The following is a 27734-nucleotide window of genomic DNA, read 5'->3' on the forward strand; positions in this document are numbered from 1 at the left end:
GTGAGGAACAGGGGCTGGCTGGAGCTACCTGGTGGTGGTTGGAAGAGCCACCCTGCAGTTTGCACTGGGTTGTTGGGTTAGAGTGGAGATGGCAGAGCCTGTCACTTTAGGAGCTCCTGCCTTGACCCCCTGTGACCATGGGTTCATCTGGGGTGCTCAGTGAGTCAGTCACTGGAGCTGAGGGTATGACCTGAGGGAGCTGCAGCTTCACAGTTGTTCACAATGGCTTTTACAAAGGTGGGGGCTCTTCTTGCCTCAGGAAAGCCTCTGGTTTACTTTTGAATGAGGCTCATCTGAGCTGGGGCCCACATTCTCCTCCCTGCAGCCTCAGATGCCTACTGCTTGCTGGAGATCTATGAGAGGCTCTGCAAGGACCCCGAGAGCTTCGGTCTGGGTTCAGACCTGACAGAAAGTCTGGTGGAAAAACAGAGCAAAAAACCCAGGGCAAAGAAGCAGCTGAATAAACAAGAAGCACCATCACCTTCTGTACAGGTTTGTAAACATCTTCAAAGAGCTGCTTGTTGCTCAAGACCCCTGCGAGTCACACGCTGCAGCTCTGTCACACCATTCGCTGTGCACGGTTTCTCAGGGCTCTTGCAGCAAACATCCTCCTCACCCCTCCCTCCCGGGACGCTATGCTCTCTCCTTGGCCTGCCTGGGTTCAGCTTTCCCTGCACCTTGAGGTTCACTTGTCTTTGTACAATGTGGGTGCAGATGGGTGTGCTGAGCCCAGTGAGCCTTGCTGGTGGAAATGCTCCTTCCACGTTTCCTCAGTGCTGTGGGTTTGGATTCTGTGGCCAGGGTTTCAAAACTCTGACTTCCTGACTTTTGTTTTTTACTGAGCTTCCACACCTTGCTTTCACACTGGGAATACCTCCTTTATTGTGTCTGGAGTAGAAGTCTGCAAAGTTAAAAGCAAATGATCCATCAAAAATGCCTTTCTGCTGAAGGCTTGTCTCTGCCTCCCTGCCCACCACCGCATTCCATGAGAGGCCTCTCCCCGGAGTTTGTGTTGTGGCAGAGCCTTAAAACTCCACCAGAGCTGTGCAACTCTGCTTAAGTATCTTGGAATGTGACTGGTCCCTCTCAGTAATAAGGTTTTGCGTTTAAAATGGAACCATTCTGTGGTTTGTGCACCTTTGGAAACCTTGGCAGAAATCCCGTTTTGTTACTGCCTGAGAAGCCTCAGTGTGTGTAACCGTGCGTCCTGAGGGGCCCCAGGTGCATGCTGAGCTCCTGAAGTCAGTGGCCCTTGCGTGGCTGGGCTGAGATGCACTGGCTGTGTCCACCTCGTGTGTCAATGTGCAGCATCCCTTGGCCCTCAGCAGGCAGGAGAACAGGGCACTGCTCCCTGAGCACTGTGTTCGTGGGCACATTGTGTGTTACAGCAGAGCTGGGTGGCTGCTGCAGAGGTGGGGAAAGTGATCGCTTCAGGCTTCAATCACCTTGGAAACCCACGGGTCATCTTTGTGTTCTGTACAGTCAGATTCATCAGCCAAGAGGCACTTGGTAAAACCTGGACTGGGACACCCAAAAAAGCAGACTTCTCCTGGCTCTGCATCCTGCAGGACTCTTCCCCAAGCTCTCCTTCCCAGTGTTTCCTGGTCCACTCTCTGAAGTGGGGCTAATGACTCTATTCTCCTCTATAAGCTTTTTTTGCTCTCTGCTGGCATGAAACGTGAGAAAAAAAGCTCCATATGACAGTACTGGCCACTGGATAAACACTGGCTGGGAGCCAGCTGCAGCTCCTGCACATCTGTCTGAACAGCAGCAGCAGCCAGGGGTGGTGTCTCCAACTGCCTCAGCTTCAGGGGGCAGCTCCATCCGTGGTCACAGCACTCTGGTGTCACAGCTGCATCCCTCAGGATCCTGCAGGAGCTGGTGCCAGCCCAGTCTGCCCAGCGCTGCAGAGCTCTGGGTGCAGGGACCAGCTGCTGGGAGCTGCAGCATCGCACCAGTGGAGCTCCTGGACCTGAGCTGGTTCCCGTGGAGAGCCCAGGTGGAGCTGCCTGGTGTGCCACAGCATTCCCAGCTTGGGGCCAGCTCCTGCAGAGCTGGTCTGCAATGCTGGCTCCCTGCATAGCTGCTGGCCCTGTCCGTCAGTCATCCCAGCTGATCCAAGCTCCTGGAGTCAAAAGCTGGACATTGGAAGTTCCTTAATAACTTCCCTTCTCCATGAATTTAGCTATTGTACTTCTGGGAGCCTCCCAGCGCCAAAGTCCTCCGAGTGCAGGAACTCCCCCAGCAGCAGACATTGGAAATAAAACAAACAGAATTCAGGCACTGCCTATTTTTAACCTTCCAAAGATAACAGAGCTGATGTGGTTGCTTTGTCTACCTGTTTCTACCTCTGTCTGTCAGATCCCTTTCCTGAATCCTAGCTTTGGCACATGTTTATTAATTGCAGACTAATTCAGTAAGGAAACAGCAGCCTTGATGATGTTTCTGTGACTTCTTGAAGATGAATGTCTGTGCAGAGCACTGGAGACCAGGCTGGCACTTCTCCAGCCAAAGGCTGCAGCTCCCTGGGTCAGGTGACCAGCTGGTCAGGGAGAGAATGGTGAATTCAGAATTAGCCCCATCATGTTCTGCCCCCTGCCCAGGTGGTGGTGGCAATGTGGACAGGATGAAAGGAGGATCTGGAGGTGCTGCAGAGCACAGGGAAATGGTGACACAGGGGGAAGAAGGCAGCTGGATGTGCTGTGGTGGGTGAACGCAGGGAGGAAAAACACAAATGTACTGGGAATCAGCCTTCTGCTCCTTATGGATCTCTTGCCTTTCTCTAGGAGTGCCAAGGACCCAGAATGGAGCCCTCATGTCCCCCTGCCCCGATCTCCCCCCAGGAATTTAGCGTGGTGTGTGACAACATGCTGCAGGGCCTGGGGCGCTACCTGCGCTGCCTGGGCGTGGATGTCCGGCTGCTGGACAATGAGGATGACCACAGGAAAGCTGCTGAGGTGAGTGCACAGCTTCCATCTCCATGGGGACGTGATGCTGCTTGCTGGGGAGCTGCACTGGTGCTCAGGCTGCAGAAGCTGCCCTGTGGGTGCCTCCTCCCATCCCTCTGCTGAGTCCCAGCTCTTTGGGTCACCCCGAGCTCTGGCAGCTGGAATCATCTGGTCCCTGCAGTGGTGTGTGGCCTTGGGTCTCCACTTCCAGGAGAGAGGAGGGGAGCAGTGGCTGCTGTGATCTCACCCTTACGTGTGGCTGATTGTGTCACTGGCAGCTGGGGCAGTTCAAGTCATGAGAAGAGCACAAGTGGAGTGTAAAGATAGCAGAATCACAGAATGGTTTGGCTGTGCATCCCTGGCAGCGCTGTCCAAACACTCCTGGAGCTCTGGCAGCCTCGGGGCCATGCCCATTCCCTGGGGAGTCTGGGCAGTGCCCAGCACCTGCTGAGGGAAGAGCCTTTCCCTGATCTCCAACCTGAGCCTGCCCTGACACAACTTCAGGGCATTCCCTCAGGTCCTCTCCCTGTTACAGAGAGCAGAGATCAATGTCCGCCCCTCCTTTTCCCCTCACAAGGAAGTTGTAACTGCAATGAGATCTCCCCTCAGTCTCCTTTTCTCCAGGCTGAACAGACCAAGTGTCCTCAACCATTTCTCATACAGCTTCCCCTCAAGGCCCTTCACCATCCTCATTGCCCTCCTTTGGACTCTCTCTAATGGCCCAGTGTCTGTATGTACATCCAGCGTTGCCCTATCCCAGGTGCAGAATCTGGCACTTTTCCTCGTTGAGCTTCATCTGGTTGGTGATTGCCCAGCTCTCTGATTTGTCCAGCTCTCCCAGCAGGGCCTCCCTGTCTTCGAGGGAGCTGACAGAGATATCCAGCCCACACAGTGTGTGCTATCAAGTGTGCACGGATCACTCAGCCTGGTGTGCAGGATGTTTCCTCTTCAGATGTCTGCTTGGCCTGAATCCGGGGCAGGCTCTAACTTCTGCAGAAATAATTAATATCTCCTCCCTGCCAAACTTGCACAAGTCATTTAAACAAACTGGTTCTCAGTGCCTCCCCCCAGAGCCCCGTCTGCACTCCTCATCTCGATCCCTTATCGTGCCACAGACAGGATGTTTGACATTGCTTTCTCTATGGTGACCGGACAAACATCCTTTCACTATCAAAAGCCCTTGGAGTGTTACTGTATTGCAGAGCCTTTGATCTGGGCTTGGATAATCAAAGATAAAAATAGACTCCTCCCACCCTGTTTTGTATCTGGCTGGTCCTGATTGAATCAAAGTTGAATGTTGACCACCCTACGCCCAAAGACTTGGGAATGTTATTGCAAAGGCCAGCAGAGGGTTTGGATCCTGGTCACTGAGTACAAGACAGACAGTTTGGGCGTTGTCCCAGCACAGTCTCAAACTGGTGCCACCAGGAACACCTAAGAGTATACAGCCTTAGTGTTTGTTCTTCACTAAAGTCTTGTCACTCAAATGATTTATCGGTTATATTACACATCTCCTTGTGCCAGGAACTCCTGCAGCACCTGGCATTTGCTCCTTACTGTTCTCATTCCTTCTCTTCATTACAGTGGCTTCAAGCATTGGTGGCCACATGGGTCTGGTCCTTCACCCTCTGTTATTTGGGATCAAGCTTAAAAGCCTGAGAACTTCCCTGGCTGTGCTTGGGCAGTTATGGATTTTATTCATTTTTTTGTTTAGGCTAGCACATGTGGCAGGAATTGGTTTGGCAACCCCCATTCCCATGGATGTGAAACCCTTGTCCTGTGTTCTGCTTCATGTTGTGCTGTTGTTATTGACTAAATGTTTTATCTTGGACATGTCATGGTGAGTTTATCGTGCCAGATCTGCAGAGGTGTGAGAGCAGGGCCTCTGGCACCACGATCCACTGGATCCCCTCTGGCAGACATGATCTAGTGGTGGAGTTGGCAGTGATCCACCCTTTGCACTTATTCCCATAAGCAACATGTTATTCCCAATTAATACAAGATTCTTTACTTAAAATTGTGCCCTGTGCCTGTTGTGTTGCTACCCAGGTCTTTCATGCCCATCCCTGGAAACGTTCCAGGGCAGGCTGGATGGAGGCTCTGAGCAGCCTGACCCAGTTGAAGATGTCCCTGCTCACTGCAGGGGAGTTGGAACAAGATGACCTTTAAAAGATCCCTTCTAAACCAAACTTCTCTTTGCAGAGAATCCTAAACCTATCTTTTGAGTTTTCCAGATAATTGGAAGGAGATGGAAAGGAGGATGTTCCTCTTTTCTCTGCAATTTTGCAGCATGAGGCAGAGCAGTGGGATCCTTCCCATACCAACCCTACAGGATCACCCACCAGCCTGAGTGACTGCAGTAGATCCTGCAGTGTTGTACCTCAGGGGCAGAGCAAAAGTTTTTAAGAGAATGTTGGTAGTCTCTTAGATTTCTAATAAAAGACTCAGTGGAATCCTTCAGTTGAGTTCTGGGCTGGTTTACTTTATTTTTATAATGGACTTTACTCTTGGTCTTCAAAATCATCCTCATCTCTAAGAATAATCTGATGCTAAGGCAAACCTGGTATCTTTTGAAGTGTGCTAATCACCAGAAGGCAGGTAAAACTGGCTTCCTGAGGCTCCCATGCCGTGGAAGATTCCCTGGCAAGGTTACACCTACCTTCCAAACCTGCAGGTGAACCAGCGAGCTGGAGAGGAGGGCCAGGCTGGATGGATCTCAGGAGCCAGATAGAGCATTGTGCACCCAGATCTAAATTGCCCTAGACTGATACGGAGCCAGGTGACACAAAGGGGATTTTAATCCTGCAGTGAGCAGATCTTCACCTAATGGGGGAATCTAATCTTGGATCTTGTCTCAGCTTTGACTGGCTTTTTCCGTATTTTTGATGTAGATGACATTCTCCAGGTTTGCTGGTCTTTTTAGTCTGGTGGGGAGCTAAATTCACAGAGGGCAGATGAAGAACTGTGTTGCTTTTAAGATCAAGACTTGGCTTTTGATGTTTGGTCAGCAGGAGGAGAAGGTCTTTCATTGGAGACCTTGATACAAATGGGTCTGCACTGAGAAACAAAGCTGGATGGATGGTTTGGTGTGACACTTAAGGCCATGTTACAAAACTCTGTGATAACTCCATGCAATTTATACTTTTCAGGAATGCTGAAGAGGAGTTTAGGGTTGCAATACTGGCAGGGCTGGACTGAGGGTGCTCAGAGCTGTTAAGCTCTTGGTTTACTGTCTGTTTTAAAAGATGGGATTACAGGGAGAGGCTCTGGGTTTGGATTGGGTTTTGTGATCCCCTTCTCCAGCAGATCCTTGTCTGGGTGCTTTCCCAGCACATATCCTGGGGCAGACACCTTCTGTCCACTCCCTTTTGATCTGAAGGGGGCCTTGCTGGCCCAGGCTCAGGATCACTTCAAGGGGGACACGGCTTTTCCTGGACTGCAATTTGGCTCTTCAAGGACGTGGCATTGCCCAACATGTGTCTTGCACAGACTTGGCAAAGTTTAACTTACAAATTCACAGCCTTGTGCTGCTGTTTTCTGGAACCTCCTTTGGCCTTGGTTCAGGACGCTTTAGGTTGTCACAAATCATCCTGCTGCTGGTGCTGGCTTGGAAACAAAAGGGCTCTCTCTGCCCTCTCTCCTCAGTCGCTGCCCTTCCAGGTCTCTCTGACAGTAATTCCTGTGGGTTCATTCATTTCTGCAGGATGGAAGTTGGCTGAACAGGCAGGCACGTTACGGGCTGAGCAGTAATACCAACAGATCAGGGAGTGCTTTCTATCCACAAGGTCTGAGCCTTTTCCAGAGGAAGTTGATATTATCTTTGTAATAGATTGTGAAACTGAGGCCAAAGCCCTCTCTGCAGCACTTGGGCTGGAGCACAGGTCCCTGACACTCACGCCAAAATGCTGCCCTGGGTGTTCTTTTCCTCTCGTTTGCATCCCTGACCACACATCCCCCCATGCTCCCAGTGCTGCCTTCCCTTGTTGCTTTTGGAGGAGAAGAAGGAATTGTGCCCTTTTCTCCAGCACATACCCTCTGTGGTCTCAGTCAGATGTGTGCTGTCACATGGCTTTTCTGGCTCTGCATGCTTCTCCCAGTCGTTGTTCCAGAGGCAGAAAAACATGTTGGAAGAGTTATTGCTTTTCTCCTTTTTATTTGATGTTCTTTGCCTGTCTCTGCAGAGCCATTTAGATAAGGGGATTTATCAAGCTTGAACTAATTAACCCTGGATGCAGAAAGTCAGAATGGAGTGTTCCAGCTGTGAAATCCTCAAACTTACCCTGAAGCAGACATGGGCCAGGAGGAATTTCAGATCCCTTTTCCCTTGTCGGCAAATCCCTGTGGTGACCTTTGGCTATAGCCTTACCAGACTTCCCTCACTAACATGCCATGAGGGTGCTGTGGTGGCTGCTCAGTAGCAGGACTGCACAGGGTGTCTCTGCTGCCTCTTCAAGGCTCCTGTTCTTAGAGGTTTTTTTCCTTTCTTGAGAGAGAGGGTTGATTTTGAAAGAAATCCAGTAATTTTGCCTGTAGAAAGACGCTTTAGAAGTTGCTGCCAATCGTTTTCTCAGTGCAGAACTGTCAGCCAAAGAGTGACTTCAGAACAAAAGGAGGGGAGCAGATACCTGAAAGCTCAGGAAGGGGGGAAAAGGAAAAAACAGGTTGTTTAGCTGCCTGCACGGGGCCTTCAGAGCCTTCTCCCCCTTGTTTACATAGGTCCAGTGGAGTCTTAAGAGAATGACTACCCATGACAGAGCTTAAAAGTCTTGGTTGGTTTTTCTGGTGTTCCCTGGCTGTGCTTGCTGGTGTCATCTGTCTGGGAAGTGCAGCAGGACTCTGATCCCAAGTGTGTCTTCCTGCCAAGGGTAGGGAGGGATCCAGAGAGAGCTGCTGAACTCTGAACCAGATGAGAGACCTCCATGACACACATCTGGAGTCAGTGAAAAACACGAGGGCTTCCAACAGGATCCAAGCCAGAGGAGAGAAATAACCTCATGCCTACTTCAAAGCACTGATCTCTTGTCAGCAGGATCAGAGCTGAGTCCTGGTTCACATGGGAATCCTTTGGAATCTCCTATTGCTGCAGCCGTGAGGCTCTTTCCCTCCTGCAGGAGGGTGAGGGGTGGGAGGGAGGGGTGTCACTCAGTCCTGTGAAGGAAGGTCAGTCACACTTCCACCCCTGCAGCTCCAGATTTGGCACTGCCCCCGTTGCAGTGTCCCCGAGCCCGTGTGGGGGTCAGCACGGCGGGTGATGAGCTCCCTGGTAACTCAGCACAGCCCTTCCACTTGCAGGACCAGACCTCTGAAAAAGCTCAGGATTGCAAGTCAGGAGGTGATAAACTCTAAGGGAGATGTTCCCTGCAGCTCAGAAAGGTGCACAATTCCTATGTGTTGGGTTGCTGGGACAATAACACCCTCCTTCCCTGAGGAGCATTTTCTGTTAATGGTGTGAAGTTTGCAGACACATTTCATGGTACATTTTTTTCTGGCATTACCTGCTTAGGTTTTTTTTTTTCCTTTTTCCCCTGTGCAGCAGAACTGTTTCCTTCTTTGTGACCCAGACTGGGAAAATAGAAAGTCTGGGTTAAGGGAAAAAAATAAAAGAATGGTTTGGGGTAGGATTATTTCAAGGTGGAATAGCTCCCTGGGCCATATGGGGTGTAGATGCACCAGCAGCTTGTTCCAGCACACGGGAGATGAGGCAGGGGTTGGCAGGGAGGGACGAGGGGTGAGCCATGCCTTGAGCTGCTGTTGCTGTCAGGAGCTCCTGGCCAGGTGTGGACTGGCACTGAGAGAAACACTCAGTATCTCCAGTTCACCTTCTCTCTTCTGTGACTGCAAGTAAAGCTTGAACTCAGTGTAACTTCAGCCCCTGCTCATTTGGATTTTTACTGTTTTTTCCAGATTGCCCGACAGGAAGGAAGAGTCATTTTAACCTCTGGACTCCCATATCAGACTGTGAGTGTTCCGAGCTGCTGGTGTGTTTCTGGCATTGATCATTGCATGGTCTGGGGTGTGCAGGGGAGACAAGAGGAAAAGTCAGATGTGACTGCACCAGCTGGCTTGGCTTTTTCATGTTTTGTGCACTCAAAGCTACATTAAGGGTCTTCAGAAGTTCGCTGTTCTCAACCACCAAGGCTCGGGGTGAAATGGTTTTTTATACTTATTCTCAGTCCTGCATCAGTGGGGAGAGTGACTGCTCTCCATTGGGGGCGGGGGTGGAAGTCAAGCCAAGCAATCCAGAGCAGTGTATTTCTGTCTGGCCTCACTGGCAGGTGAAAGGCAGCTCAATTCCTGTGCTTTTTATCCCAGAGATTCTTACTTGCTGGCTGGCTCCACACTGAGAGAGTTTCAACCCCCAGGGACATTTCTTCAGGCTTGGAAGGGAGAGATTGGAAGGCCCCAAGCATGGGTCTGGTGGAAGCTGGAGAGGTTTTGTGTTTCTTCAGATAAACAGAGAAGCCAAAGCAAAACCCAGCCTTGCCCTCAGCACCAGCTGTTCAAAGCTGTTCACAGACACGCTTCAAAATGCAGTGCTGAACCTGCCCAGTCAGTGGCTGTGATGCTGTGATGCCATGCTGCAGGTCCTTTGCAATTTTTTACTGCCCAAAAATTCCATATGGAAGAGTGAAACTGTTCTGGATGAGCCAGAGTTCTGTTCACGTGAGCCAGGGTGCCGGAGTTCTTTGTCACAAACTCAGTATAAAAGCTCCCAGCTACTCAAGCAGCCAGTCAGAATATTTGCAGAATAGGGATTTCTGATTTTCTGTGTGAAAGCTGTGTATGGAATAAAACTGCCCCCACAATAAGACACTGTGAGGCAGGTGCAGCCACCCTGCAGGCTCCTTGAGCCTACAGCTGCTGGAATAGGGAATTCGGCATCCAGCATCCTCTTGTTTGGCAGAGCTCTAACTTCAAAGTACCGTGTAGGAATTGCAAAAGGAAAATAACTGCTTCCAGGGTACAATACCCCTGGGAAATGTCTGGTTCCCTTGGTTCCCTTGCCTTTGGATGCCCTCCACAAGGACGGGATGGCTCTGCCAGGCTCCTTTACTGGTGTGTAGCTGATCCCACTCCTATGAGTCCTAAGCATGAAGGTATGTCTGGGACTTCCCAGTGCTCATTCCCAGATACAGACTTCTCTGCAGAGTGTGGAACAAACATTGAGGGACTGCCCACATCAATGCCTTCACATTTCTTGGCCATCAGGGAACTCCAGGTGAAGTGTTTGTGTAAATCAGAGGGCCTGAAGTGGTCACTGGACATTGTTTCCATCATCGTGCTTTGGCACGCTCTGTGGGATCTGGCCAGGTTTCATCAGAAAGCAGGGATTGAATTCAGTTTCCTGACTCCAACACCTCCCTGGACAACTCACTGCAATGCCTGACCACCTTTATGTGAAGAAATGTTCCCTGAAATCCAATCTAAACCTCCCTGAGTGCATCTTGAGGCCATTTCCTCCTGTTCTGTCACGTGTTAACTGGGAGAAGAGGCCAACCCCCCCTGGCTGCACCCTCCTGTCAGGGAGTTTTAAGAGAGTGAGAAGGTGCCCGCTGAGCCTCCCTTTCCCCAGCCTAAATCATGTTTCATACACATGAAACACTGCAGTGCTGCAGGAGTCAGAGCTCAGTGGCTGTTGGGTTACCAGTCGTGGTGCTCAGAGCAGAATTCAGACCGTAAGCACACGCTGACTCCAGGCACTATTCGGAATTCCAACCGAGCCAAGGGTATCAGCAAAGGCCCAGTGCCCGGCCTCACTGGCGTCTCTGTTTGCAGCTGCGCTCCCAGGTGGGAGAGGGAAGGTGTTTCTCCGTGAACTGCTCCGAGAAGGCGAAGGAACAGGCGCTGCAGGTGCTGAAGCACTTCAACGTGCAGGTGTCCCTGAGTGACATCTTCAGCCGCTGCCAGGTAGGACGAGGCTGGCTCGAGCCCCGGCTGCCGCTCGCTCGCCGCTCCCTGCGCTGCCTCGGTGTTCTGGGCCTTGCTCTCAGCGTCTTCTTGGTTCCCAAGAGTTCTGCTTGAACTTTGGCAGCACCTGGCAAAGCCGTGAGGAGTTCTGAGTGCACTCACATCTGTCACAGTGCTGAGGGCTCAGTCAGGGGATCAGAGGTTCTGCATCTGCAGCTTTGCTAGAAACTCGCCTGTTTTTCTGATTTTTGGTACTTGGCATGTGTTTTGGCATTGACTGTCATGGTTCTAGTCTCTTTGTTGCTGTGTTCTCTGTCTAGGACACATGCTGTTTTAATTATAAACCATGTTTAATTATGGCTCTGTGATTCTGTTAACACTTAATTACTTTAATAGGAGGATTTTTTCATAGGACTTCTTTTTTTTTTCAGGAGCTATTAGGTTAATTCATGTCCATGCTAGTTGATGACTCCGGATTGTGTTTGGCACGGGATATCTGTGGATTGCTGTTAAGAATAAATTTTAATTGTGTTAGCTCAAGTCACCATCTCTTCCAATTTCACTCTTGTATTTGTTACAGCAACACGCCAAAACTTATCCCTTCCCAAACTGCAATATAAACCAACGGGCAACTTCAACATCTTTCACCTTAGCAGTGTTTAAAGAGAGAAAAAGAAGCAAGTTGGTTAGAAAATTAGCTTTTTCTTAGGGATAAACAAGCCAGTGAGTTTGGCTCGGTGCCTCATGGTGGAGATCTGGGGTCTCCTGGCCCGGTGGAGTTGCACAAGTGGTGCAGGAGCAGCACTGACTCCTGAGCAGACACACCAGAGAGCGTGTCCTGGACCTCTGTTTATATCTGCTGTCAGATGTTGAAACTGAATCTGTAACTTAGAGAGCAAATGAGAGTTGTTCAGCTGGGCAGGTTGGCTGTGAGAGGAGACTGACGGAACTCCCTGCAGGTCGGATCCACAGAACAGGGGTTCATCTTACTGCAGGATAAATGGATATATTCAGATATGGGATACTGCCTTCAGTCCTGTGGTTTTATTGTCCCAGAACAGATTGCAGTTCTTACACATATATATATTTATAGTGGCACGCTGGCTTCTTGGCTGTTTTAAACAAACCTTTAAAAAACCTTGTGGATTCTCCGATTCCCTGACATCCCATAAAATAGCAGCATTCCTCCTGATGGTTGTTGAAATGCCACAAAAATAAGCACACACATGCACAAAACCATGCTGCAGGAAACTCTGTGCTCTCTAATAAATGCATGAGACCGTGCAGCAGACGATGGAAAACTGACCCCTCACCCAGGATCTGGGGTCTGGAACTGGTTAACTCTATGGGTTTAGTACATGCTGTCTTCGTTTACAATATAAATAGGGGTAATCAATCAGGCTAGGAGTATATACTAAGTGTTCTCTTACTTCCAGGAGAAATGCTTTCCCCGTAAATTGTGGTGCTGGAACAGCTGCATGTTTCATACCCCTCAGCATGGGAAGATGCTGATTTGTCAAACCCCTCCCTGTTCTGAATCATATTTACCTTCATTTAAAGCTTTGGCATTTCGGAGCTGATTTTGCTCAGCTGTCTCTGCAGACAGCACAAGCTTGGCTGATGTGCTGCTGATGCTCTGGAGGAGAATCCCAGCCCTCTCAGCTGCACTTCCCGGGGTTGTGTATGAGGGGAGCCGTGGGCAGCACGGGGAGCGGGATCATCCCCCAGCACTGTGGAAAACTGACAGCCCACGTCGGCAGTGGCAATTTCTGCCTTGAGGAGGGTGCTCCAGGCCTCCATGGCCAACAGAGACCTCAGCAGTTCTTTTGTACGTCCTTCCTAAAACATCCTCATTCTTTGCAAACCTAATTGGGCTTAATTAGGATGGAGGCCGGATCCTGAAACTGCTGAGCTGTGCCTGCCAGCCTGTCTCTGCTGCTTCGGGGCTGGGTCACAGACCTTGGGGCTCCCACACTGCTCTGAGCTCTGCCCCTCCTTGCAGAGCACGTGGCAGAGAGGGGTGGCAGAGGGGTGATGGAGTGGTGATGGAGGGGTGACAGAGAGGGGTGGCAGAGGGGTGATGGAGTGGTGATGGAGGGGTGACAGAGAGTTTTGGCTGCCCCTGCAGTGGGGGAGCACGGTGGGCACACAAGCAGGGCTCCAGAAACAGCCAGTGCTGCTGTGTCTGTGCTAGGCAGGAGGAGGAGGAGGAGGATGGGCAGTACTGATCCATGGGCTGGGCCACTCTCCTCCCTCTCCTGCACGGAGCTGGGCCTGAGCTGCCGGCACAGGATGGGTTATCTGTGCCATCAGCCATCGCAGATAAGCCCTGGCTGTGTGTCACACAGGAAGCAATGTGACATCCTGCCTGCTCCCTCTGTCTCATGGAGCAGGGCCCTGTTTTGTCTCTTGGGCTTCTGTTCTGTAAATGATTGGAATGAATATGGCAGCAAATGTTGTCGTAACAATTAATGGGGGAAGTGTAGAACACGTGGTAAAACTAGTCCCGATTCAATGTTGTACCCAAGACTGCTGGAAAATGTGTTTCCTCTGTCAGCTCCCTCAGCAGGGATGGACGGGCTCGCTTTTGCAGATGTAAAGAATGGGCTTGCTTTGTAACCCTGCCAAAACACTGCTGTTTCTTCTGTTAAAACAATGGCCAGTGCTGGCTACCTCTGTCTGACCTAGAGCAGCAAGTGCACGGGGAGTGTCACCCAGGGGCTGCTCAGCATTTCTGCTCCCACTTGTGCTGGGCTTCAGCTTGGCCGCTCCAGTTAAAGGCTCCAGGACTGGGGACTGCTGCCAAAGGGGTCAGTGATGGTGCAGGAATGACCTTTTCATTCCATGTGTCCCTCAAGTGCTGCATGGTAAGAACGTGGTGATGATCCTGGGGAGCCACACCTGCACAGTAGCTGTAGCTGGGCCTGGTGCTGCCTTTGGTGAGGAATGTTTTAGTGAGGCTGAGTGAAAATAATATTAATTCTATCTTTTGGTGATGTGCATTAAAAACCTGTAGAAGTTCTACATTTCATAGCCTTAAAATATTAGAAACCCATTCCCTCTATTTGAAATGCAAATGTCACACGCCTGTCACCTCTGCACACGTTTGAGTATCTTGTATTTTTCTTCTTTTCACATAGCTGAAATCCTTCCTTCAGGAAGGGACAATGCAAAATGATGCTTGGGGTGTTCAGACATGATCAGTTCAGCACACTGAACCCTTACAGTAGTCAGGAAGATCTCTGTGGAGTTGTTGGGGGCTGTTGTGGAGAGCCTTAGTGTCAGCTCACAGCCTGACTCACCCGGGAGGTCAGTGATGCTCTGCTCTCCACAGCTTGGAGGAGGTTCTGACAGAGAACCAGCAGTTAGAGAAGGAAAAAACACCCAAACCTGCTGAGGAAGGTGGCTACTGGATGGCTCCAGTCATGGGCACAGACAACTGGCAGCTGGATCATTTCACAGCAGGGTGAAATTCAGTTCCTCTCTCAGGTCCATTCATTCACAGCTGTGGTTGTCTCCTGCCCTCCCTGGTGCTGTCCCTCTTTGGGACATCCTGCTGTGACACCTGAGTATGGCCTGGTGGGACAGCAGGAGGACATGTCTCCATGTCGTTCCAGTCTCTTAAAGAAACTCTTGAGAACAGCCATGTTTTGGCAGGATGCATTACCTGGATGACTGGTGGGACTTCTGCCATCTTGCTTTTCCATGCCATGTGATTGAAGGTCCACCCAAAGCAGGGGTGGGCTGCACCTCTGGACCTGCCACTGTGCCAGGGCCTTGTCACTGGCTGCTTGGTGAGCCCGAAGGCCCAGCACATTTCATTTCCCATGGCTGAGGTGTCTGGCCCTGCAGGGCTGGCAGTCTTGGCGTGAGCAGTGCTGCTGACAGGGAGGAGCCCCGGGCTGGATGGTGATAAACTGAGGGGATAAACACTGCAGGTTGGTAGCTTTACATCTTCATATCGCAAGGGTTTGTCACCATGGCTTGAAGGGACAACTGTGTCCAGTGGTGTTTGGGCTCACTGAGAAATTTCTCCTGGAATCTGGAGAAGGAAGAACCTTGTGGTTCAAGGCTTCTAACTGCTGTAAAACCCTCACCAGTGTGAGGCTCTGCAGCTGGAGTTGGGGCCAGCAGGGCCTGTCCATCTGCAGAGAAGCTGTGCTGGGCTTTACTCAAAGTGTAGCTGCTGCTCAGCTCCGTTCTGGGTCTGAGGCTTTGCTCGGGTACGAGGGGGGAGCGGGCTGGGGGAGCCGGGTCCTGCGGAGCCGCTGTGCCACCCCCACCTCCCCCGGGGCTCTCTTTCCTTTCCCACCCTCTGTTTGACTTGACCCTTTAGCCTTTAAGCTGGCCGGGGCAGGGACCCTGCTTGAACAATACCTAACGCAACAGGAGGCTGATCCCAGGTGAGGTTTCAAGGCTTTCCTGCAAGGAAAAATGATTGCAATTATATCCCCTGCAAAAATAAATGTGCGGGCAAAAAAAATCCCAGGCTCCAGCTGCAGTTTGTGCATCTGAACAGCCCCGCATTGATGGGGGGATTAGCTGCACATTCAAATAGGTTGTCTCTTGCACTTCACTGAATGCTCTGATCCTAAATAAGCAAATTACATCACCTATTCTGATGTCCTGTTTAACTTATGACCTCAGCCTGAGCGCTGCAGGATGTGAGAGATAGCTGCTCGATTTCACTGTCTGGAGATCTGATATATTTTTCTACTTTTTTTGCCCCCCCTTCCCTGTCTTTCAGTTTCCAAACGACTCACCCCAACCCCAGCCTTTACAAAGGTGTTAGCATGGGATTAGGAGTAGGCGGGGAGGAGGGGGGAGAAAGAGAGGAAACCACTTTTTTTTTTTCTTTTTTTTTAAATTAGGTGCAAAAGCATTCTAACAGTTGCAGCAAATGTTTCTGGTTTTTTGTGGTTAAGGTAACGAATTTCATTGCTGCAAAGCTCATCATGTGCAGGCTGATTTACGCAGAGGGAGCCCAGGATGGAGCAATCCATTTAGCAGGGACAAAGAAAAAGGCCTTATGATGAGATGGAAACCCTGTGCTTGGGGCACTTTGCGAGAACCTTTGAAGCCAGCCTGGGAACTCCGGCAATATTAGTCGATAATTAGTAATATAGATCCCTCAAGCTGTCGTTTAGATTGAAAATGTGCATGTCTCTCATGAGCCTCTGTCACACCAATCTGATCAGCAGGCTTTTTTCTTCCTTTTATGTGGGTTGCTCTGTTGGTCCAGATGATGATGAGAACTGCCAGGCATCGTCTTTCTCACTCACTTGTGAGCTGAGCAGCTATCTCCTGCTCCAGCGTGGCATGGGAGTGGAACCAGGGCAATTTTGTTTTGTGGTCACCTTTCCTGGCCTGAGCAACAGTCATTTTATTCCTTTTAAAATACCAGTTGTCCTTCCCCATGCGCAGAGAAAAACCAGTAAGATTTAAAGGCTGCATATTTCGTGAGATGTTTCTGTCCCAGCAGACAGCAAGGGTTTGGTCTCGGGAGTCTCTCAGGACAAAAAGCATCTTCAGCTCCAGTGCGGCTGAGACATCATCAAAGAATTCGAAAATGGCAGTTCTCATAGCCCCTGGTTCAGCTTTTGAGCTGCCTTCCACTGATGCAACATCACGTCCCCATTTACTTCCTTTCAGCCCTGAAATCTCTTTGGAAAGCGCTGTGTCACCCTCTAAATGAAGAATTAAGAAGGGTCATGTGTGCTGGATTTCGATGACTTGGGAATGCTGAGAAGGAGAATATAGTTTGGAAACCCTCTGTGGTTTAATAAAAGGTTCATCCATAGGATGCAATTTGTCAGCGCCTACAGGTCAGGAAAACCTGTGATTAAGAGCATCTGTGGTTTCCCCAGATGTGTGAGTGAGCTGCTCACTCCTCCCCAGCCACCCAAACCCGGGCTCAGCCAGTGCCTGCCCACGATGTGGGCTGTGATTTCTTGTTTCAGAGTGTGATTGTTCAACACAAAGGGTAAGGCCCTCTTAATCTTTTTGTTTATCCTGGGCTTGGCAATTCCGATGTAATCTGCAGCCTGTGCTGCAGAGGCTCCAGCCAGGAAGCACAGCTGGTATTATTCTGCCTCGACAGACACTGTTGAGGGAGCAAATTGCCCTCCAAAGGTGCTTGTCCAGGGCTGGCTGAGTGGCTGAGAGGCGAGTGCTCCTCGCCCTGGCACTGCGCCTCGAGAGAGGGACCGAGCTCTTTGTGTGGAGAGGCTCTCCCCAGCAGTCATTAAACACCATCAGCCTCTGGGATAATTTGTCATGGCAAATTCTGCTTCTTTTGAGGCTCTGGGTGAGATTTTTGTTTGCTAATCTCTAATGCTTTATAAACGACAGTGAGGGCTCGTAGTGAGTGGTCGCTGTTACCTGCAGGGAGGTGGGGACACCCCAAAGCAGCACAAAGATCATGGAATGCTTTGGGTTGGAAGGGGCCTTAAAACTCATCCAGTTCCAACCCCACTGCCATGAGCAGGGACACCTTCCACTGTCCCAGGGTGCTCCAAGGCCTGTCCAACCTGGCCTTGGGCACTGCCAGGGATGGGGCAGCCACATCCTGTGCCAGGGCCATCTGTGCCAGGGCCTCCCCACACACACAATGAAAAATTTCTTCCCAATATCTCACCTAACCCTGCCCTCTGGCAGTGGGAAGCCATTTCCTGTGTCCTGTCACTCCAGGTCCTTGTCCAAAGTCCTTCTCCAGTTCTCCTGGGCCCCCTTTAGGCACTGGAGATTTCAAGTAGACACAGAGCAAGCCCCAACGTGTGGGTGCCAGGCAGGGGGGCAGCACTCTGTCCATGATGGCTCTGCAACATGATACGTGAGTGCACACAGCACCAATCCTGTAAAATTCCCAGCCTGGAGCTGGCTTAGCCCTGTGCTGTTGGCCACATAAAACTCAGAGTCCCCCAAAAAAGGGCTCGACTGGGCCTAATTCTCAGCAGCGAGCCCGGCCGGCACTGCCTGGTTCCCACAGACTGTACACTTCCCTGCCAAGATTTCAGTATCTTCAGAAATTCAGTGGAGCATGAAGGTCACAGCAAGGGGAGAATGACAGCCTGAGAGGTTTTTTTCCCCTTTCAGCAGCTCGGAGCAGACTGTTGTCTCTCTCTCCTGTTGACTGTTTTCATAGGGTTAGCGTGAAGTTTATGTTTTCCACAGCCCAGTGGCAGTCGGAGCTGGGAATGCAGCGGATCAGCTGTGTTTCTTCAAGGAAGACGGTCTCATGTTGCAGACTTTCTTTCTCAGTGTCTGCAAAAGCTTGGTTTCCAGTGAAATTTCCCTTACAGATCTTTGTCTTGAGGTTCTCTTTGTGGATGTATGTGAGAGACTGTACCCAAGGTTTCGGTTTGGGTATTTATTTCGCTTCTTTTATTTTCACTTGCAAAGCTGCAGGCGGAAATTAAACTGCAGCAGGGAGGGGGGAGAAGCTGTTAATTTTTCACGGTGTTATGTATTCCAGTGCTCAAAATGATGATGCCAAATTAGCCATTAGAGGTCAAACCTCAGCTGACAGCAAATGTTTTCTTTTGAGGAAGTCATCCTTATTCCTGGGAACCAGTTTTGTTCTCCTGTGCTAAATGCAAGAAAGGTATGAATGTGTGGTTTTTCCTGGAGGGCAACACTAGCTGGAAAAATGCTGGTTTTAGCCAGTGGAAACAGCACAAGCAAACAACGATTGGCAGTGAAAACAGCACTTGTATTTAGACTAGCATAGAAAAGAAGACACAATGTAGTGCAGAGTAAATGTTCTTTTATACAGCCTGTACAAGGCTTTTTCTTCCTCTCGTGGGTTTGGACAGACTATGAAGTGCATTGGTCAGCAGAGATGCTGGTGCACTGGGAGAAAGTAATGAAGGGTCAGCGGGTGACAGTGATGGAGTGACTATAAGGAAAAGAGGAACTCTCTGGAGAAGGCAGCGACACAGCTCCAACTCCCATGTGTCCTGAGGAAACTGTCCCCATGGCTTCTCTCAAATGTCATGAGAAAACAAGAGATTTTTAGCCAATTTAAGTTCTGTTGGTTTCCAGTCCCCTGTGCCTCCTGAGGTCATAGTTCAGTGTATTGACTCTGTCAAGAAGTCAAAATTCCCATGTTTTATGCACTGTGTAGTTTCTCCTCCTTTTTGACATTGGTGCCCTTATAATGTTCTTTGTTTGTGTGTCATGGTGAGGGTGGCTTGGCCCTCCCGGTGTTTGAATGGGGGTGGGCACTCACCAGGGTAGCACAAAGATCATGGAATGCTTTGGGTGGAAGGACCTTAAAAGCTCATCCAGTGCCATCCCCTGCCATGGGCAGGGCCACCTCCCACTGTCCCAGGCTGCTCCAAGCCCCAATGTCCAGCCTGGCCTTGGGCACTGCCAGGGATCCAGGGGCAGCCCCAGCTGCTCTGGGCACCCTGTGCCAGGACCTGCCCACCCTCCCAGGGAACAATTCCTTCCCAATATCCCATCCAGCCCTGCCATCTCTCCCAGGTCTACAGCAGTGCCAGCAGCAGATCTGTGTTCCTTCAGAGGAATGTGGGATCTCCAGGCATGTTTGGAACCTTCCTTGGAAGCACCATACGCTGAGCTGCACATACTTGGTTTCAGTGTAGAGTTTGCCGAATCTGTAATTGCTCAGCAGCATTTATCTGATGACCTTTAGGCATTAAACTGTGTCACTTCCTACTGGCATAAAGCAGCCTCTATCTGTTATTCACGGTATTAGTTGGACGAGGTGACTCCCTGTGCCAGAACTGTGTGTCCATGGGTCCTGGTGAGATGTGGTGCAGGATTGTCTTCAGCACCTGCTGCTGCAAAGGCATTTCCAGCTGGTGATGATGGTCAGCAACATCCATGGGGTTCTTTGGCCTGTTCAGGAAGGAAGGCCTTGTCCCCACAAGGTGCATCTGGTCTGGATGAGTGACTGGATGGAAGAGACCATTGGGGGTTTGTGTGAACTCTCTCATCCAAGGACCACACAGAAGCAGGGACGCAGAAACAGGGACAGCCACAGCAGTCTCCTGGTGAAGAGAGACATGGAAAGCCTCTAAATGAGTTTCTCAATTCATGCGTTGTGTCAGTCTTGATGAAGAGGATGTTTTGCAGCTATTGTGATGCAATGCAGCTAAGCCCAAGGTAGGATCTGGCTGAACAAGCTTAGAGGTAGAAATGACAGTGTAGGAGTTTTGGCAAAGGTGGAAAATGTAACATTCAGGGCATGCTCCTTGTGAGTCATTAGCTGTTCTCTGGATGAGGGGATTTGGGTGATTTACTTGCCCTAATTTAAGACACACAGTCTGAGTTGATCACCCTTTTATTCATGGAAGTGCTGGGACAGGATGCAGGTGAAAGCCTGGTTTTGTCTCATGCCCAAAAGCTTCTCTATTCCCATTCCCACCTCAGCTTTTCTCTTGATGGTTTCTGGGAGAGCTGCCCCTGCTGAGGCATTTTAGTGAAGTGGGAGAGTAGCTGATGTCTGAGGTGAGCACAGCCAGGTTTATTTTTCTTACTGCACACTAAAATGCCTGTGGTTACAGGTGTCCTGCAGCCAGGAGGGTGGTCCCACAGACCTTGTCCCCTGCCTACTTGTCCATCCTTCATGTTTGCAGCTCACGCCTGGGGAGGGGGCACATGGGCAGCCACATGTTGAGGCTGATCTGGCTGAAATGGGAGTTCCCACCCACAGCTAGATCAGTGCCTTGTAGTCACAAGGGATATCCCAGGAACAAGATACATCTCAGGTGTACTGATGGTATGGACTGTTCCACCTCCAGCAGCCTGATCCTGGTTGGGTGCCCTGCAGAGGTGTGGGTGGACCAGTAACCTCTGCAGCTGTTGTGGTTTTAATCTGACAGTCTAATTTCATGGATTTTAAAGAAGGGGAGATCACTGAGCTTGGTCCTGGCAGGAAGAAATGAGCTGGTGGTTAGAGAGAAGGAAGCTGGTGACAGAGGAGTCAGAGGAGGAACACGGTTCCCTACAAACAAGGTCATGTGAATGGTGACAGCATGGAGTGATCAATGTGCAGGGATAAGAGGTCACTGGGGAGTCAGCCTGAAAGCTGAAGCCTCTCAAAATATCTGGAACATTGTGGAAAAGAAAGTTAAGAAGACATCAAGTAAAGCCAGACAGCTCTTGCCCCCTGGCCTGCCTCGCTATCCTGCTTCCCTCAGCGTGGCTTTGCACACTCCAGTTCCTGACTGTGCAAAGGAGCTGGGCACTCAGAAGTTGTTTGTGCTTCCCTCCGTGCAGACAGTGCCCTGTGGCCAAGGGCTGAGCCTCAGCTGCCAGGACCAAACCCACCCACAGCCAGGGCCAGCCTCCCTCGGCCCGGCCAGCTCCGGCTGCCCGCGGCTGTGGGGCCGTTCCTCCCCCGAGCGGGGCCTTCCCTGGATCAGCCGCATTTACTGGCATTTACTGGCGGGCTCAGATTACCCCAGTGAAAATAATCGGTTATGCAAAGTTACGCTGTTTAGATTGGGTTTCTTCTGTGTGGCCAGCGAGGTGTGAAAGTCAATCTGCGCCACAAACCCTGTGGGCACTTTCTCTCTGCTGGCTGGATATGATAGCTCTGGGCTTGGGCTCTTGGGGGGGAAAGCTGGCTCTGGGCTCGGCTCAAAGGGACACAAACCACAGGTGGTTACAGTGGCACAGGGCACCTAAACCCAGCCTAGCAAAGCCAAGGGGTCACCTGAGAGGAGGGTGTGAGGTCTGGGTTTGGGGAGCCCTTCGGCCACCTCAGCCAGGCTGGCAAGGACAGGCCATGGCTGCTGACAGAATATGCTTGTACTGGTTTTATCATGGAATCACAGAATAATTGAAGTTGGAGAAGCCCTCCAAGATCATCAAATCCAACCATTCCCCCAGCACTGCCAAGGCCACCATGTCCCCAGGTGCCACGTGCACTCTTCAATCCCTCTGGGCTGGGCAGCCTGTTCCAGTGCCTGACCATTCTGCCTAGTACCTAATCTGGACTTCCTTCCTCTGGCACAACTCGAGGCTGCTACCGGTGCACTCCCTTTCTCAGGCCACCATCACGGTCCATGCAGGAACAGCAGAGTAACCAGTAAACCCTCACCATTAGGAGAAGGACTTGCTGTCGCAGGAGTATTTCATAGTATCCCTCTGATACTTTTCCTTACGATCATCTTCCTTTTCTCCCCCAAGGAATCACAGATTTGGAGTTCGAATGCAGAAAAGTCCCTGTGGACCAACAGCCCCTCCTGATCTCCTGCCTGCAGCCACGGTGTCCCAGTGACCCCTGCCCAGAGAGACCCAGGCTCGCTCCCAGTTTGAGCTGGTGGGGAGGCTGTGGGGGGGCTGCGGGTGGCCATGGCTCAGGCTGGAGCCCTGAGCTGACCACCCCAGTGTGGTGTCAATGTGTGGTCACAGCAGTGGCACGTCACAGTCGCTGTTGAGGGGCTTGCTGGCTCCTCCTTGGTGTTCATAAGCACTGGAGCATCTCAGGGTCCGCTAGGGAAGGTCCCAGGGCCGCTGGTTTGCCCAGGTTCTGCAGGCGCGATGGAATGGGAGAAACACAGAAAGGCAGCTCATGCATATTTAAATCAGTGCCAATTTATGCTGTCGCTGATCTGTGACTTACCGCAGTAACATTCATATTCAGCTTTAATGCCAAAAACAATACTCAGCTGCTTTCTTACTCCTTAATGAAAAATACCTCTTTAGGGCTTCTTTGAAGTCCCCACCCCTGAAAATCCCGGCTATATTGTCGTCATTGTTACTGTTAACAGCCCCTGCCAGGCCCGGGAGCCTTTCCTGACGGATCGCTCGGCGGGGCTTTGTCCGGCGCTCCCATTCAGCGCCGCGCTACAGCCAGTTTGAAATGGCTAATGACGGGCCTCCCAGGGGACTGCTGCCAAGCTCTCAAAGACCTCCCAGGTTTGGAAGTGGCAGGGTGTCCTTTTCCTGGGGCCAGCCGCAGAAGGAATGCACACACTCAGATTCTCCTACCTAAGCTGCATCAGCCAAGTTATTTTTTCAGTTGCAAAGAGTCATCCATGCGTACAGAGCCGGTTGCTTAGCAGGAGAGAGATAGCTGTGTCAGTAGAGGACATGGAATAAATAGAAGGAAAAGGTTAGGTGGAAAGATCCCCACTAGTTTGAGGCATTAATGCGTTTTAACATTGAAAATACCCTTTTGGAAAAATACGAAAGGCTTTGAAAACTTAAGCCAGGGTCTGTGTCAGGGACAGGACAAGATTAATCCATCCCCAGGGTGCAGTGGTGGTGCAGTGATGTTTATGGGTGCCATTAGGAGTGTGAATGGTCTCGGTGGGCCCAGCTCCTACAAGCCATTTGCAAAGGAGAGCCAGAATGATCTGGATGATCCCCGAGGTCTGTTGGAAATGGGACTGGGATGTTTCTGCCAGGATTTCATGAGAGTTTCAAGTCGGTGCAGGCAGCCAGTGCAGCCGGATGGAGCCGGGCCTCTGCTCCCTGCTCCAGCCCCTCTCTCACCCCCCTCGTCCCCACACAAGTGCTTGTTTAACTGCAGGGCCGCAGGATGAGGGAACTGATCCCAGCTGAAACGGGTCTGTCAAAACCAGATGGTTAATTTTATCCCAGCTCAGCTCCCCAGTCTGGCTCGCTCTGCAGCTGCCCAGATGTGCGAGGAGTGGAGGGGGCAGGAGGGCTCTGCCTGTGCTGGGTCAGCCCAGGCGTGTGGAGCTCAGGGAGCTCCAGCCAGCGTGCCCAGAGCCCCCAGCTGCCCGGCCCCAGCCCAACAGGGTGAATGTGGCTGGTGCCCGCAGGGTCTCCGGGAGCCCCCTGCTCCACCACTGCCCGTTCCTGGTTCCAGAGATGGAGCCCCAGCCTTGGGGTGGGGGGATCAGCCCTACCCTGGTGATACCCATTCAGTTTGGACCCTCCTGGCAGTTCAAAATGTGATTAGCTGAAATTTGAGCTTCAGCTCCAAGTGAGGTGGGTGCTTATCCCTGTGTCCACATACCCCAGCGTGTGGAGCAGCTCAGAGCTCATGTGCCCCTCGCCACAGCTCTGCCGTGGCTGAGCACAGCTCGCAGCTTCCAAGGATGTTTCTCCATTATTCCGAGTGAAAAGGGCTCTTCGTGCTTGGCAAATGAATTTCCCAGAGAATATGTAAGAATTGGTTCATTGCTTGCACTTGTGCTGCCAAATGCAACCAAATCTTTCCTCCCACTAATGGAGTCCAAATTAATATGTTTTCTTCTGATTAAAATTATTTCTTTTGTTGTTGTTGTTGTTGTTGTTGAGGGGAAAGCTGCCCTCTCTGCAAGTGATGCTGTACCTTTAACGGGGCTGCTGCTGTACAGAGCAGTTGAAGCTTCATTTAGCCTGAATGAAAAACTCGATGCATATTGCTGAAGAGAGGAAACTGGTGGTGGATGATTTACTTGGCATGCCCTACAGCAACGGGGTTATAAGTGAGAAGGGGAAACACCAAGAGCACTGAGATCTGAACCGGAGGAAATGCACAAAGCCTTGAAGTGACCTTATGCAAATTCCTAATGATGAGACTTAATTGAACTCATTTTTTTCCAGAGGTTGTAAAGATCAAAATAACAACAGCCTTGAAATGCAAAGGTCTCTGGATAATGCATGTGAATGTATAGTTGCATACAGCCGAAAAGTGCCCCGGGTGGGTGTGATCAGCCTCCCCGGCAGAGGGGCACCAGACTCAGGTCCCAGAGCCCCAACCGAGGCTGCTCTGGGGGCCAAAGCAATTCCTGGGGTTTCATTCTCCCTCCCACCCCATGGGACACGGTCTCTGCAGAAATGTTTATTTAAAACTCCGTGTTTCTGTGCTGAGCCCCAGGAAGCCTGGGTGCCCTCAGAAGCCTGACTGGTCCTGGGGAGCCTGGGTGCCCTCAGAAGCCTGACTGGTCCTGGGGAGCCTGGGTGCCCTGGGAAGCGAGAGGCGGTGGCTGGGAGAGCCACTTGTGAAAGGAGTGTGTGAAATGAGCTGTTGTCCTCGGCCTGGCTCCACGGGGTCGGTGCCCCATCCCACAGGCACCACAACCCCCGTGAGGAGAAGCAGAGCCACTCTGGGGTCACCAGGCTGTGCCCTGCTCTCGGGGCTGGTTCCCAATGGGAAATAATGTGGGCATGTGTTCAGTGTGACAGTGTCAGAAACTGATCCGGAGACTGTCAAGACCAAATTCCTGTGCTGTTCCTAGAGCTTCAGATTTTTTTCCTCTGTGCTTGCATTCAGCTCTAGGATTCATTCCCTGGAGGGAGACTTTCCACGAGTGCATGTAGTGATAGAACAATGGGAAATGGCCTTAAGTGGAAGGAGGGCAGGGCTGGATGGGATATTGGGAAGGAATTGTTCCCTGGGAGGGTGGGCAGGCCCTGGCACAGGGTGCCCAGAGCAGCTGGGGCTGCCCCTGGATCCCCGGCAGTGTCCAAGGCCAGGCTGGACATTGGGGCTTGGAGCAGCCTGGGACAGTGGGAGGTGTCCCTGCCCATGGCAGGGGGTGGCACTGGATGGGCTTTGAGGTCCCTTCCAACTCACACCAGTCTGGGATTCTGTGGTACTCCTCTTTGATATTAATGCATACATAAAGAAGTATTGATCTGGGGAGAAAAAGCAAATTGGGCACTGCTGTGAAAAATACTCATCCCTGATTCTGGTGCCTGAATTCTCTGAGCTCTTGTTTCCAAGGACTTGCAGAGTGAGGCACACACATGCACTTCTTGTCTGTGAAACACTGGCTGCCAAATTCTTCTGAGTTTCATTCAAAATACCAGATTAATTGATTTATTTAGATTCGCAAGCAGCAGCAGAGAGCAGGAGGCTCTGACCGAGTGAATAATGGTGGATGTGGCTGTGAACAGCAGCTAATGAAGATGAAAAACTCCCCTGTCCGGAGGAATCCAAACACAGCTTTACAGATGAGGCTGCTGGCCCAAGTGCAGCTGTTTGTCTTTCCAGTAATCTGAGGCAGAGCCCTAAGAAGAGGAGAGGACAGTGACTGTGTATGTGTAGCAGGGGTCACTCGTGTGTGCAGCTCCCCGGGCCGAGGTGAGCCCGTGGCACAGCGGTGCCGCCGCGGCCCTGGCCGGGCTCCCGTGGGCACAGCCGGGCTCCCGGCCCGTGGAGAGCAAGACACTCAGCACCTTCCCTCTGGAGGGAAGCTGGAAAATCTTCTCTGTATTTAAAGTTCCCATGGCTGCAGTTTGAATTTGGCACACAGTTGGCCATGGGGTTATCTGAGGTCATGTACTCAAATAGTTGTAGATAAAACAAGGGCCTGTTTGGATTGGAAATCTCCAGAGGGCTTTTCCTCTGCGCACGGGTAATGATATTGCAGAAGGACAGCAGCCAAAATAAAGATTCGGCTCCGTATGCAGTAGCTCAGTGAAGTAAAATGAGCAATGGAAAAAAAAAAAAAGGAAAAAAAATTTAAAAGAAGCCTGTTTTCATTACGTTATTTTCTGAACTTGCTGTTGGGATGGAGGAGTTCCAGCCAAGGAGAGGGAGTCCTGCAGCGAGGCGCCATCCAGGACTGGGCTCGCCCTGCTGCTCTTCCAGGAAATTCCCTGTGGCTGCAGAAAGCCACGGCTGTCCGGCTGGGCTCACCTGCCCACGGGCTCACCGGAGCAGCCACGGCAGCAGGGCCCACACTGCAGAGCTGGCAGGGACGGGGACACTGCCCAGGGCTGCCCCAGCACCTGCTCCCCTGCTCGAGAGCTTGGTTCCCAAAAGTCCTTCCCAGCTGAGGCAGTTAAAAGAGGGAAAAGTTAATGGGTTTTGGAAGTTAAAGAGGGAATAAGATTCTGTCAGGCTCTTTCACAAGCCCTTGGGCTTTTATGGGAAACTATTTCCCTGTGGCTATGACAGACTGAGAGCGCACTGGGACAAGAGCTGTGAGCCTGTACCTTTTCAAGCTGCTGTTGGAGAACAGCAAATGTGTGCAGTAACAGCAGCTCTGCTCCTTGCTCACTGCCTGCTCCAGCCAGCTTCAGCCTCCCCAGCCTGCTGTCAGGAAAATATTGAAATGCAAAAGCAAAATGACAAAGTTGGGAAGCAAATTCAGCCTTTGGGAGCTTTCTGTCTTCCTTGGATGCCGTGGTGATGGGTGCTGCAGTAAACACATCACCTAACGGGTAGTGAGGAAGGAAAGAAAAGACAGGAATGAGGAGGAAAAGCCAGAGGAGAAGGTGTTCTCCACAGGTCAGAGTGTGCTCAGGGCACCAGGGACGCCTCCCACTATCCCAGGTTGCTCCAAGCCCTGTCCAGTCTTGGACACTGCCAGGGGCAGCCACAGCTTCTCTGGGCACCCTGTGCCAGGGCCTCCCCACCCTCACAGGGGAGGATTTCTTTCTAATACAAAGCGTAAATCTCTCCTCTTTCAGTTTAACACTGTTCCCCCTTGCCCTTTCACTGCCTGCCAGTGTAAAAACTCTCTTATTTTACAAGCCCCCTTTGGACACTGAAATGCCTCAAAAAGGTCTCCTCAGAGCCTCCTCTTCTCCAGGCTGAGTGCCCCCAGCTCTCCCAGCCTGTCTCTGTAACAGAGGGTTTCCAGCCCTCAGAACATCTCCAAGGCCTCCTCTGGACTTGTTCCAGCAGGTCCACATCTTTCTTGTGCTTGAATTTATCAATCAATTTATTGCTGTCTCCTGCCTGGATGAAAACAACTGATAAATGCACATTTCTGGTGCAGGTTCTGGGGTTTACATCTTCCCAATTCTGTTTCTGCTAGTATATGCCTCAAATGTATATTCACATTCTTTCTGTGAAGCCAGTTTGTTAGGAAGAAGGGAGTCATCAGAAGGTCATGTATTCATCAGGATTCATTTTTAGAAAGGGAACGAGGCTCCATGCTTCTCTTTGGAGCCTTGGTCCTGCTTTTCTCCTTATAGGGAGTATTTTAATAA

The 27734-nt window shown here is 51.1% G+C and overlaps 1 protein-coding gene across 7 annotated transcripts in view; it reads left to right on the forward strand.

Moving 5' to 3' along the window:
- EXD3 (exonuclease 3'-5' domain containing 3) overlaps positions 1 to 27734 on the forward strand; it is a 214009-nt gene that overhangs the window by 101625 nt on the left and 84650 nt on the right. For 5 of the 7 annotated variants that reach the window (XM_048325162.1, XM_048325158.1, XM_048325161.1 and 2 more), the window contains 4 exons: positions 326 to 492; positions 2787 to 2957; positions 8853 to 8906; positions 10725 to 10856. In XM_048325162.1, the coding sequence (XP_048181119.1) occupies positions 326 to 492; positions 2787 to 2957; positions 8853 to 8906; positions 10725 to 10856 (524 nt within the window). Of the gene's footprint in view, positions 1 to 325; positions 493 to 2786; positions 2958 to 8852; positions 8907 to 10724; positions 10857 to 11287; positions 11397 to 27734 lie in introns of those variants that run through there. The other 2 variants (XM_048325165.1, XM_048325164.1) reach the window with 2 other exon arrangements.

Source organism: Corvus hawaiiensis, chromosome 21 (assembly GCF_020740725.1).
Source record: "Corvus hawaiiensis isolate bCorHaw1 chromosome 21, bCorHaw1.pri.cur, whole genome shotgun sequence".
Classification (NCBI taxonomy): Eukaryota; Metazoa; Chordata; class Aves; order Passeriformes; family Corvidae; genus Corvus; species Corvus hawaiiensis.